This window comes from Podarcis melisellensis (assembly GCF_964234715.1).
Source record: "Podarcis melisellensis genome assembly, chromosome: 12".
Classification (NCBI taxonomy): Eukaryota; Metazoa; Chordata; class Lepidosauria; order Squamata; family Lacertidae; genus Podarcis; species Podarcis melisellensis.
Window position 1 is genome coordinate 18,881,597 of NC_138544.1, and position 12,121 is coordinate 18,893,717.

Consider the following 12,121-nt stretch of genomic DNA (forward strand, 5'->3'; position numbering starts at 1 on the left):
AATGCACGTTAAGATCCAACAGAGAAAATGTTCTCAGGCAATTCAAATGCTCAGTGCAAGCATATGCAAGACCAAGCATTTCCTGACCCCAGTTGCCAGCCCAGCAACTGTAATTTTACACTGTGACTTGAGGAGTAAAAAAAAAGGAAAAAAAAGAAAAAAAAAGATCAAACCTCAACAATAAAATGCACCGACAGCAATTTGGTTTTTTTGGGGTTAGAACACCTTGTGTTCTGATTTAAACTCAATCAGAACTAGCTTGCAAGTAACATGACTTTTATTTCAATGCATATTTTGAAATAGAATTGCTATTTCAATGTATTTTCCAGTTGAAACGTTTTACTTGTTTGTTCTTTGGACTGTGTGTAAAGAGCTGTAGCCTAATGGAACCACGGAAGCGAAAAAGTTGCTCTATTACCTACGCAGTGTATATATATATATATATATATATATATATATATATATATATATATATATATAAAACATGTCATGCTATAACACTTGGCAGTTGCCAGGTAATGACAGGTTGCCAATACCGCTTTGTTTTTCAGGTTCCTATTTTCCCTGCTTTAGGGAACAGAAATATTTTCCAGTTACATTTGCTCCCCCCCCCCCACATAACCTCTAGCTGTAATGAGCAGGGGGCAAATTTCAGCAGGAAAACATGATATGGGAGAGTGTTACAAATTATTCCGCCCCTGAATTGTGGACCTGGTTGGAATAGCTGTTCCCCGCAGCTGATTTTGCTTTGTAAAGAAAGAGCACAGAATCCCAATGCACTATTAAAGTAATGGGACGTGGGTGGTGCTGTGGTCTAAACCACTGAGCCTCTTGGGCTTCCCATTCAGAAGGTTGGCGGTTCGAATCCCCGCAACGGGGTGAGCTCCTGTTGCTCTGTCTCAGCTCCTGCCACCTAGCAGTTCAAAAGCATGAAGTGCAAGTACATAAATAGGTACCGCTGTGGTAGGAAGGTAAACGGCATTTCCATGTGCTCTGGTTTCTGTCACGGTGTCTCGTTGCACCAGAAGCAGTTATGTCATGCTGGCCACATGACCTGGAAAGCTGTCTGTCAACAAACACTAACTCCCTCGGCCTGCAAGCGAGATGAGCCCATAGTCACCTTTGAATGGACTTAATCACCCAGGGGTTCTTTACCTTTGCCTATTAAAGAAATATCTAGTTTAACCACTAAATATCATAGAACATACATGAAGGACCATTATGAAGCTAGCTATTATGAAGTCTTGCTATACATTCATTAAGCTGGATTCTCATGGATTTCACGTGCTTAGGGTCGCATTATGAGACCCAGTTTCTCATATCCTTTTTCCTGCCGAGTTTCATACTAATATATGAAAATGCATCTAAGGCATAGTGTGAAAGTGACTGTATGTGTGTGGTGATGCTCACATAAGGAATTTGTGTGCCCTTCTCATGTTGCACTGGGCAAACTCTATTGGTATTTGCAGCTTTACCCTTCCTTCTTCTCCCTCTTGCATACCCCACAAATCCAGATGGTCCATCAGTCGCCCAGAGTCAATTGTGGGTGTGGGTGTGACTGGAATGGGGTGGGAGGAGCTGAATGTGAAGTCCCCTTGTGCACTGAGTGGAAGTCCATTTCACTCTCACACAGAGACCATGGAACATTGCTTGCTGTGCTCACCTTTTTTTTTACAGTGGTACCTCGGGTTAAGTACTTAATTCATTCCGGAGGTCCGTTCTTGACCTGAAACTGTTCTTAACCTGAAGCACCACTTTAGCTAATGGGGCCTCCTGCTACTGCCACGCTGCTGGAGCACGATTTCTGTTCTCATCCTGAAGCAAAGTTCTTAACCCGAGGTACTATTTCTGGGTTAGTGGAGTCTGTAACCTGAAGCGTATGTAACCCGAGGTACCACTGCATTTCTCTTTCTTGAAAGAGAACAACCCTTACATAGGAGACAATGAAATATTTGAGGGGACTGCACCCCCCTAAGTTGATGGGCGTTGCCATTGCACCACATCATGTGATTACCTGGGCCTGCCCAATATTGTATTCAAGTTGGCCCCTCGAGTTACCCTTATTTTTTTTTAAAGCATTCTGCAAAGTAGGCCATAAAGAGACCAATACCGCTAAAAGGAGAGAGAAAACCTTACTAAAGAGAACTGAGCAATTTCGGGGAACACAGTATTTCCATAGGCAGTATAGAGAAGGCAGACGTTATGGTTATCTCTTACTGATTCTGGCCACAATATCTTTAAAAAAGAAGTGATTCCTGCACAGTGTCAAAGGTTAAGATACTGTGCTGGTGTTCACAGTCTTAAAAACTTATTTGCCATAACTGCCACCAAGAGGAACATTCTGAAGCTAGGATACAAATGGATGTTCCATCTAACCTTAACTGTATACATTATTTTTATTGTAGCTTTATCATCCTAATGTCGTACGATATTACAGAACCTTCTTAGAAAGTAAGTATGCACTTTCAGGGCTACATTCCATAACAAGTATATTGTTATAATAAGATTAAAGGGGAAAAAAGATAACTACAAAAAGAAAATGATCTATATATTTTCTGTTGTCGTCAGGAAGCTTATATTTCAGCTGCAGCCCCCAAATTAGGAGACCTGGGAAAAATTGATTTGATTTCAGGTGCAATCCTATACCTACTTACTTGGGAGTAGGGCTTTTTTTCAGCCAGAGCTCACCAAACTCAGTTCCGGCCCCTCTCAGGTGGGCGCCATTGCCATTATAAGAGAACAAGGGAGGCATTTGTGGTGAGTTCCAGCACCTCTTTTTCTAGAAAATTAGCACTGCCTGGGAGTAAGCCACATTTAATCCAGTAAACCTTACTTCCGAGTAGACATGTATAAGATTGTGCTTTAGTCAGGATTCAAATAGAAGGCGAGAGACTTGAAGCATCAGTATATAGGCGGGATTATGTCAGGTCTGGGACGCCGGTGTCGCTGTGGGTTAAACCACAGAGCCTAGGTTTGAATCCCCACAGCGGGGTGAGCTCCTGTTGCTCAGTCCCTGCTCCTGCCAACCTAGCAGTTCAAAAGCACGTCAAATTGCAAGTAGATAAATAGGTACCGCTCCGGCGGGAAGGTAAACGGTGTTTCTGTGCGCTGCTCTGGTTCGCCAGATGCGGCTTAGTCATGCTGGCCACATGACCCGGAAGCTGTATGCCGGCTCCCTTGGCCAATAAAGCGGGATGAGCGACGCAACCCCAGAGTTGTCCACAACTGGACCTAATGGTCAGGGGTCCCTTTACCTTTACCTATGTCAGGTCTGGAATTAAAAATCTGCATTGTATCCCACTAACACCTGTTCAGGGTAATTGAATGGACCGAAGTTAGTCATGTCGTTTAATTTTAATGCATCTACTCTGACTAGAAGTGATGTTGGATACAATCCTCTATTTTTCCTGCATGCTTTCCTTTAGAGGTTGTTGAGGATTTTGGCCTAGGTGAATAAGATGTAGATAAATGTTTGCAAGGATGGAGACATACACCATAGGCTGTGTGTTCCTTGTGCTAGAGGCCAGATGCTGTTGATGTTCCAGGTGGCTCATAACTCTGAACCGATCTCTGTGGCTTCCACTTGGACCTTGTTGACCACCATTAGTGTAACCAGGACTTTTTAAAAGGGTATACAGTACTGACACCTCTTTTTGTTGCTCTTAAGAAGTGCGCCACTTACTGTAACAACTTCATGGTGAGTACAGGCACCTAGTTGTCTAGAAAAAAAGCACTGAGTATAACCCAGACAAAGACTAGCCCAACTTATAGTATTTTGGATGCTTTAGATTTGCTAGTTATTTATGTATGCTACTACTGCGGCCCGTATTTTGTTAGCCCGGTAATGGAAAACAAGTGAAGTCCCAACTAAAGAAGAATGGCAACTTAAACTGATGGAATATGCACAGCTTGCGGATTTAACATATAGAATAAGAGAACAAGAAGAACCTATGTTTAAAGAAGATTGGGAAATGTTTATTGAATATATGGGGGGAAATTGTGTACACTTGAAAACATTGGCAGCATTAAGATAAATTCAACAGTGTAAATAAGTTTTGATGGATGTAATAAAGGAATACTGAATGGTTTAGTTTATGTAAAATATGCAGAGATTTATGATTTGCAAAATGAACCATGGAAAGAGAAGAAGGGAAGTCATTGATATTTTAAGGGTATTTAAATGAATATTCTAAATTCAGATTTGGGTGCTTCATAGGGGGTCATAGAGAGTGGGGCAGGATGAGAGGAATGGTAAATCTCTCTTGCACAAGTGGGACCCCACAGCTGAATGCCACACAGTGTTTTGTACTGGTCCAGTTTTAGGGGTTTTTGAGAAGGCACCATTGTAAGGGTTTAACCATTTAATCATTTTCTTCTGGTGGTACAGATCCCTCTGCTGTTACATTCCTGCCAGAGTAGTGGTAAGCCACTTAGTCTGCCTATACAGGAATCATTGGTCAGACTGGATTCCAAAATGCTCAGGGGGTATACCCGGATAATGCCTCCTGGCCAATCACTGGGCACATAAATGAAATGTTTCCCCTTGTTTTGCTGCTTCTATTTCATTTTGTTGCTTCTAGGTGACAGGCTGTACATAGTCATGGAGCTCATAGAAGGGGCACCCCTGGGAGAACATTTTCATTCTTTGAAGGAGAAGCAGCAACAGTTTACGGAAGACAGACTATGGCACATATTCATTCAAGTAAGGACCTGCGCATATCTTCGTTGCTTTTCTTTGTCTTGCTTTTTGCTTCTAGGATAGTCATTCATCGCTGCTTATCAGTCAGGGATCTGTCCTTTTGCACTTTGCAAAGTGCGTACATGTTGCCTGCGCTATGCAGTTGATGATATATTGCGCCCAAGGTGGGATAAACTAAATGTCACTGGTGCTGAAGCATATTACAACGGAGCCTCTTAGATGAGGCAGTGCAGAGAATGTAAGATTCTGGTGATCGTCAGCAGAAGTGAACATGACAAAGCTTGCTGTACACACTACCCCTTCCCTTTTCTGAGAAATGCACAGGAACACAGGACTCCACCAGAAGCAATGTCATCTCTGTCCCAGCCCACCTCCCAGATACAAAGCTAAGAGGGCTGTGCATGGGAACCCAGCAATCTGACTTATGTCATTGGTCCATTAGCTCAATATTGTCCGTGTTGCTTGTTGCAACAGGCGCGACGGCTCTTTTCCCCCTGGCACCGTTGGGCCCGTCCACTCACTTAAATATAGTGCACCCACCTCACAGAATACCACTTCCACAAATTCTATCAAACTACCTCAGGTTATCTTGTGGGGAACTTGCGTGAAGGAAAACTTAGTAATTTGGAGTCTCAGGCAGGATTTGTTCAAATAAACAATAATGATTTTATTTAACAAGGAAGTTTATGACCCGAGTGGATAAAACTTAGGATACTTCAGTTTACAATGTTATTTCACTTCAAGGTTTTCTCAGTTGTTTCACACTTAATACTTTGGTTCTTAACTTAATACTTTGGTTCTTAATAAGGTGGTGCTTTCTGTCAGTTACACACCCCTTAGACAACCCTACTCCTGAGGTACTCCAATTAATAGACCCAAGGTTTCACTGGTTTGGGAGTCTTCTCCTACTAGAAGAATCTCTCCCCTCCTGACTGGAATGAGACCTAAGTAGACTGTCTCTTTACAGCTTCTACTTCTCCTGTCTCAACCTCAGCCTCCCAGTTAATTCCTGGCCTAATTACTCTTACAGGACACCACACACTATCCTTCACACTAAGCTCAGAGACTCTTTTCTCTTGTGATATTTCTGTAGCTTGTGATATTTCTCTAGCTTGTGATATTTTCCTCAGAGTGGATGTTTCTACCCAGAACCAACTCTCACTCCCTATCTTCCTACCTATCCTCCCAACCTCAATCCCAACCTACCCCAAAACCTCCTCCCAACACTCCCTCCAAAACTCACTAACTGCCTCCAAATCCTCTCCTTTTCAACTCCCGCCTCCCTGAACCTCGGCCAATCAGAGGCATAGAGAAAGAAAAAGAAAATACTTGGGGACCCAACCTGCCCCAGCAAAAATAAACTTTTCCATCACACCTCTCACAGGAGCTTTACTGTTGAGCTACAGCCCCTCCCTATAGCAAATGGCTGTCTTAAATGGTTTCGTGCTCTAAAGTTTAGTTGCAACGCTTCCTGTAAGACGCTTGCTCCTCACGTCCCCAGGTTCTAAGCTACCCCTTGATTATTGCTGGCGAATATGGCTTTGCATTTGCGCTAAGACTTTTCTTTGTTGTAAAGCTGTGTTTAGCTCTTCGATATTTGCACAAAGAGAAGAGAATTGTCCATCGAGACCTCACTCCAAACAATATCATGCTGGGAGATAAGGATAAAGTAACCATCAGTAAGTTCTAGTTTTGTAACCTTGGACTGTTTAAGTAGAAAGTGATTTCTTTCCACTGAGAATCGCAGTAAATTAATTCAGAATAAATGACATCACCAAACCATTTCTAATGCATATCTACAAGCGAAACCTTTTCTTTCCAGACAATACTATACTGTTTGTATCTTTCCTGTGTATGGGGAAACTAATACATTTCTTCTGCGTTATTGCTTTGTTATTTAAATCCTTCTGTTGTTCATAGTTCTCGGGCTGGCTTCTGTTCTGTTTTTACACTCTTGTGGTTTCCTTCTAGTCCAGGTGCTTCATTTTGGTTTTCTAAAAAAGGGAACACGATTTGCCACAGCACATTTTTGTTTTTCACTTTAGTAATGCTGGCCTTTCTCCAAAAACTTCAGGGTGACAATTGCTCTGTTTGGATGATCAAATTCTGGCTTAATAAGCCAGGATACACACAGAGTTATTGTCTCTGTAGTCTGCTTTTACTTTGCACAACTAGTAAAACAAACCAGGAAGCTGTAGTTTACTCTGGCTTTCTATTTTGCGAGAACTGGGAACTATGGGTAGACTTTCAAACTAGACATGATTTGGATGCCAACATTAAACCATGGAACCAAGAATCATGGTTAAGGGTTTTCAATCATGCTGGAATTTGGATTCCAAATCCTGTATTGTTGGGAAGCCATTAAACATAGTTTTCAGATCACATGTAAGGAGAAGCTGTGGTTAACAATGTTCCTTTGGGGTTTTCCTTGATCGTGTGGAGGTAGGAACAAAGTGGGAACAAGGAGTCTTCATGCCAAATTTGTACGTATTCTGGTTTCTTAGTCCTTGATGTGATTTCCTGAACATGGGCAGGATTCACAATCCAGTAATGATATCAGCTCAAATATATACACCTTATTTAAATGTTATGTACACCCACTGATGCATAGTTTTGGTGGTTAGAGGCACACCCAGTGCCTTGTTCCCCTTCCAAACATAAGGAGAATATAATTCAAATGGGCTCAATGTCATTGCAACTTCCTTTGATGTAAAATATACTTTCAAAGAGCCAACTGTCCAACGTTTATCCAGACTGAGGCCAGATTTGTGTCGGGTGTGTTTGCTACTTGGCGAACAGTTGTCGAAGTGGGAATGGAATAAGTGGATGGTGGGCAGTTGTGGGCGATATTGACCCATTATTGAATTAGTTTCAGTATCTGTTTGACATATCCTTCAATGGCACACAACTGAGTCCATATTCATTCAGCCTGGAGTGGATACTGTTGAGATGAAAGTACCCCCTTGGTGTGTGGGTGTGTGTGGGTGTGTGTGGGTGTGTGTGTGTGTGAGAGAGAGAGAGAGAGAGAGTCTCAGTATTTAATTAGGCAGAAGGAAGGAGAGAGAGAGGTAATCTTCACTGTTGTTGCAAGTTAGGAATTTAATAATTCTTCATTCAATTAATTTGTTGCTTGGAGTAGGGCATGTGTCTCTGAAAGTTGGTAGCATGATTTAGGTTAGTGTGCTGTAATAATGATATCTTAGATGAAGAACAAATAAGTACTGTGGGATTGGGGGGGGAGCATTAGCTTTGTTTCCTTTGGGGCAAACGAGCTTTCTTAATGTTTCCATTTCTCATTTAGGCTTCATGAATAATTAAATAGTGTGATTATGAGCTTCTGAGCCTGTGTTTAAGTCATTGCGCACTTACAGCCAACCTCCCCCCGCCCCCCGCAACAAACCTCGGAAAGACAAGGCTTTATCACATTAATAGCTAAATAACCATCAACTGTAATTGAACCATTTTGGGAATGGCTATCTTGTCTTCTGCATCTTCAGGAGATGTAGAGCAGCATAAAACCCAGCAGGCTGGATTAGGAAGAATTAAATGTGCTTTGAGCATAGCAAATCATGTAGCTCTTTGAGATGCCAATAAACATATCACATCTCTTCCATGAAGGTTGTGAAATTGCGAGCTCTTGATTAGCCCTTTAAGCCAGAGGTGAGGAATCTCTACTCCTCTATATGCTGTTTGACTACAGCTCCCATCATTCCTGACCATTGGCCATGCTGACTGGGGCTGATGGGAGATGGAGTACAGGAACAGGGTGGAAGGCGCCTCATCCTTGTATTAAATGGTGCACTCCTTTATTTGCCTGTGTGCAGCCACAAGAACACTAGAAGAGCCTGCTGGATCCCGCCAATAGCCCATCTAGTCTAGCATCTTGTTCTCACAATGGCCACAACCAGATGTGTGTGGGAAACCAGCAAGCAGGATTTGAGCATAATAGCACCATCCCCTCCTGTGGTTTCCAGCAATTGAGCAACATCTCCATCATGACTGGCAGATATTTTATATGTATATATGCAGGTTAATTATGTGTCCAGGGCAGCTGTCTGCCAGCTCCACCTGGTACGCAGTGGACTACTGCAATGCGCTCTAGGTGGGGCTACCTTTGATGGTGACCCGGAAACTGCAAATAATCTAGAATGTGGCAGCTAGACTGGTGACTGGGACTGACCGCCGGGACCACATAACATGAGAGATCTGCATTGGCTCCCAGTACCAAGCACAATTCAAAGTCTTGGCGCTGAACTTTAAAGCCCTAAACGGCCTTGGTTCCCTCACTGTGAGAAGTGAGGTTATAGGGAACCAGACAGAGGACCTTCTCGGCAGTGGTGCCCACCCTGTGGAGCACTCTCCCTTCAGATGTGAAGGAAATAAGCAGCTATCCTATCTTTAAAAGACATCTGAAGGCAGCCCTGTTTAGGGAAGCTTTTAATATTTAATGCTGCATTGTTTTTAACACTTGATTGGGAGCCACCCAGAGTGTCTGGGGAGACTCAGCCAGATGGGCGGGGTATAAGTTGTTGTTGTTGTTGTTATTATTATTATTATTATTATTATTATTATTATTATTATTATTATTTTATACACACTGCCTTAGATGCAATTTGCAATATTTGAAGAGATGGCCCAATGCTATTTTCTATATGTGATAACTATATGTGTTAGCAGTTTCCCTGTGCAGTAGTACACCTGTGCTAACAGGTAGGGTTGCAGCATAAGGACAATGTGATATCTTTATTTCATTTTACTTGAACTTGCCTTCCAAGGACCTCAGGTCTGTGTACATGGTTCCTCTTCTCTGCCTTTTATCCACACAAGAATAACCCAGTGTGGTACTTTCTTAGCCTAAAGTACTGGCTGGAATGGTCAATCATATCTCAGCTCAATAAGCCCACATTTAAACAAGCCCATACACAGAGCTCCTTCGCTTCTCTCTCTGTGGTATAAGAAATCAATCCAGGAAGTCTCTAATCATAATGTCCCATTTTGCCTGAATGAGAAAACTGTTGTTGCCAGCTTTGGAACAAACTAGGATATCAAACCATGGTTTTGAAGTTGGCTTAATATCCTGACTTGTTCCGAAGCTGGTAACCATAGTTTCTAAGTTCAGATTGAATTCTCCTACACTGGTAAAGTGTACCTTATCCCATAATTTGTGCAGTGACTGACTTGAACCACAGCCTAACATTCTGTAAAATATCTGGTTTATAGTTATGATTCTGCTGCTGATTTTAAAAGTTTAAAAAACTGTCATTAGATGTGTGTATCATTAATGTGTTTTGCACTTTTTTGTTATTTTATGTTTTGGTTGAATGTATACTTATAGTAAGGTTTGGGATATATATTTATAATAACGTTCTCTGACACTTTGTGGGGGAATGTTACAAAGCAGGGTTAAAATCTAGATAAAGATAAAGTACATACAGCATTATGAATTTCAGTTATTAGTGCTTTTTATGAAAAGCAATCTCAAAAACGGTTTGCAACACAATACAAGAATTAAAACCAATGCGAAACTAGAACAAAATAGAAGCTGAAAACATTCATAAACCTAAAAAGCAGTCTAACACATTATACCCATTGAGGAAGCCACAATATCTAAAACTCACCAAGTTAAATTCCAAAAACGTGACTGAAAAGAGAGGCCGTTGCTTTGTGCCTAAAAGCAGCTGCCCTGACATTATGGAGAATAACATTTAAATCAGGGCAAGCCAACAGCCGATACCAAACCCTTGTCTACTCATAAGTAAGTCCCATTGAATTCAATGGGGCTTACTCCCAAGTAAACAGGGCTTGCAGTCTTTATTACTCTGCCCCTCTTTTATTCCTGTGATTCTGGTGATGAAAAAGAAAGAAAAACACACACCATGTGAAACATAAACACTGTATCAAATGGATAGACTTAGTAAAAATGGAACCTGGCTATTTGCTTTAGGCTAAATTTCCCAGCCTTGACCTCTCTAGTTTTTTGGACTTAAACCATCCCTGAACATTGGCCATACCATCTAGGGCTGATAGGAATTGTAGTCCAGAAAAGCTGGATGGCTTCAGATTGTGGAAGGCAGGTTTATGCTTCCATTTGCTTATTTGTATTGTAGAGTAACTTCCACAACTTTTATTCTGTTTTAAACATTTTGCAGTCTCTCGTTCTTCCAGGATTTCCCTAGTATCATCTTCATGTTAGCGCTGGGATTCTGTTCATGCTTATATAATATAGCTTTTTTTAAACTAATGTATATATAATTGGCTGGCATCTCTCCGGTCCCCAAGTAAGAAAGGGAGGGAAGTCGAGTATAAAAGGAATACGAATGAATCAATCGATTAAGCACAAATTTTTGTTTTTTTTATTATTATTTAGAAATACACGTTTAGCCATAGAAGAACTGAGATGTTATAATGTGATTCTATGAATGTCAATTAAAATAAACCAATAAAGATGATTTGCAAAAAAGCAGAAGAGAATTTAGGTTGGCACGGGACTTTGAGCTTCGCTTACCACCCTCTGCACCGCCCTCAGTCTATGTTTTTCCTGTAGTCTGCAATCTCCCTGACTGCCTGTCCTTTCTGATCTGGAAAAGCCCCATGGGAGGAATTACTTCCTGATACCGTACTCTGGACTTAGATGAAAGTGCAGCCGCCTGCAAAGGTTGTAGAGTGCAAGTCCTGGTGAGATGACTTGTAGAATGAAAGGACGGACATTCACAAATCCCCCTTGGCAATCTCAAAAGCAAGGCAAGTGCATCAAAAACCTTGAACCAGAATTTCCCCTCCTTCTCAATAATTTTCAAATGCAGTCTTTTCTCCTCATTGCTTGATGCAGTATTGTGCGCAATACTACCATATTTTTCGCTCTATAGGACGCACCCAACCATAGGATGCAACTTGTTTTAGAGGGGGAGAACAAGAAAAAAATATTCCCCCCCTCTCTGCTCAGTGCCCCTTCAGCGAAGCGGCAGGAGAAACGGAGCCCCTTCCATTTCTCCTCCCGCTTGGCTGAAGGGGCGCTGCACAGCTCTCCCTCTCTGCTGAAGCCAGGAGAGTCTTGCTCTCCCGGCTTCAGCGAAAGGAACCCGAAGCCTTCAGCGAAAGGAACCCGAAGCCGCAGCGGGAACTCGCGCTGCGCTACAAAGGCTTCAGGCGGCGATCCCTGAAACCTGGAGAGCGAGAGGGGTCAGTGTGCACCGACCCCTCTCGCTCTCCAGGCTTCAGCGAAAGCAACGCGTAGCCTCCGGAGCGCGGAGGGAGCGTTCCCTCTGCGCTTTGGAGGCTTCGCGTTGCTATCGCTGAAGCCAAGGAGCCTGCATTCGCTCCATAGGACGCACACACATTTCCCCTTAATTTTTGGAGGGGAAAAAGTGCGTCCTACAGAGCAAAAAATACGGTAATTCTAACACTATACAGATGTTATGGACA

The 12,121-nt window shown here is 42.3% G+C and overlaps 1 protein-coding gene across 3 annotated transcripts in view; it reads left to right on the top strand.

The window, feature by feature from the left end:
• Positions 1-12,121, top strand: part of NEK10 (NIMA related kinase 10) — a 102,389-nt gene that overhangs the window by 37,234 nt on the left and 53,034 nt on the right. For all 3 annotated transcript variants that reach the window (XM_081883146.1, XM_081883147.1, XM_081883145.1), the window contains exons 20-22: positions 2,406-2,451; positions 4,581-4,702; positions 6,276-6,378. In XM_081883146.1, coding sequence (XP_081739272.1) covers positions 2,406-2,451; positions 4,581-4,702; positions 6,276-6,378 — 271 coding nt within the window. The remainder of the gene's footprint in view (positions 1-2,405; positions 2,452-4,580; positions 4,703-6,275; positions 6,379-12,121) is intronic.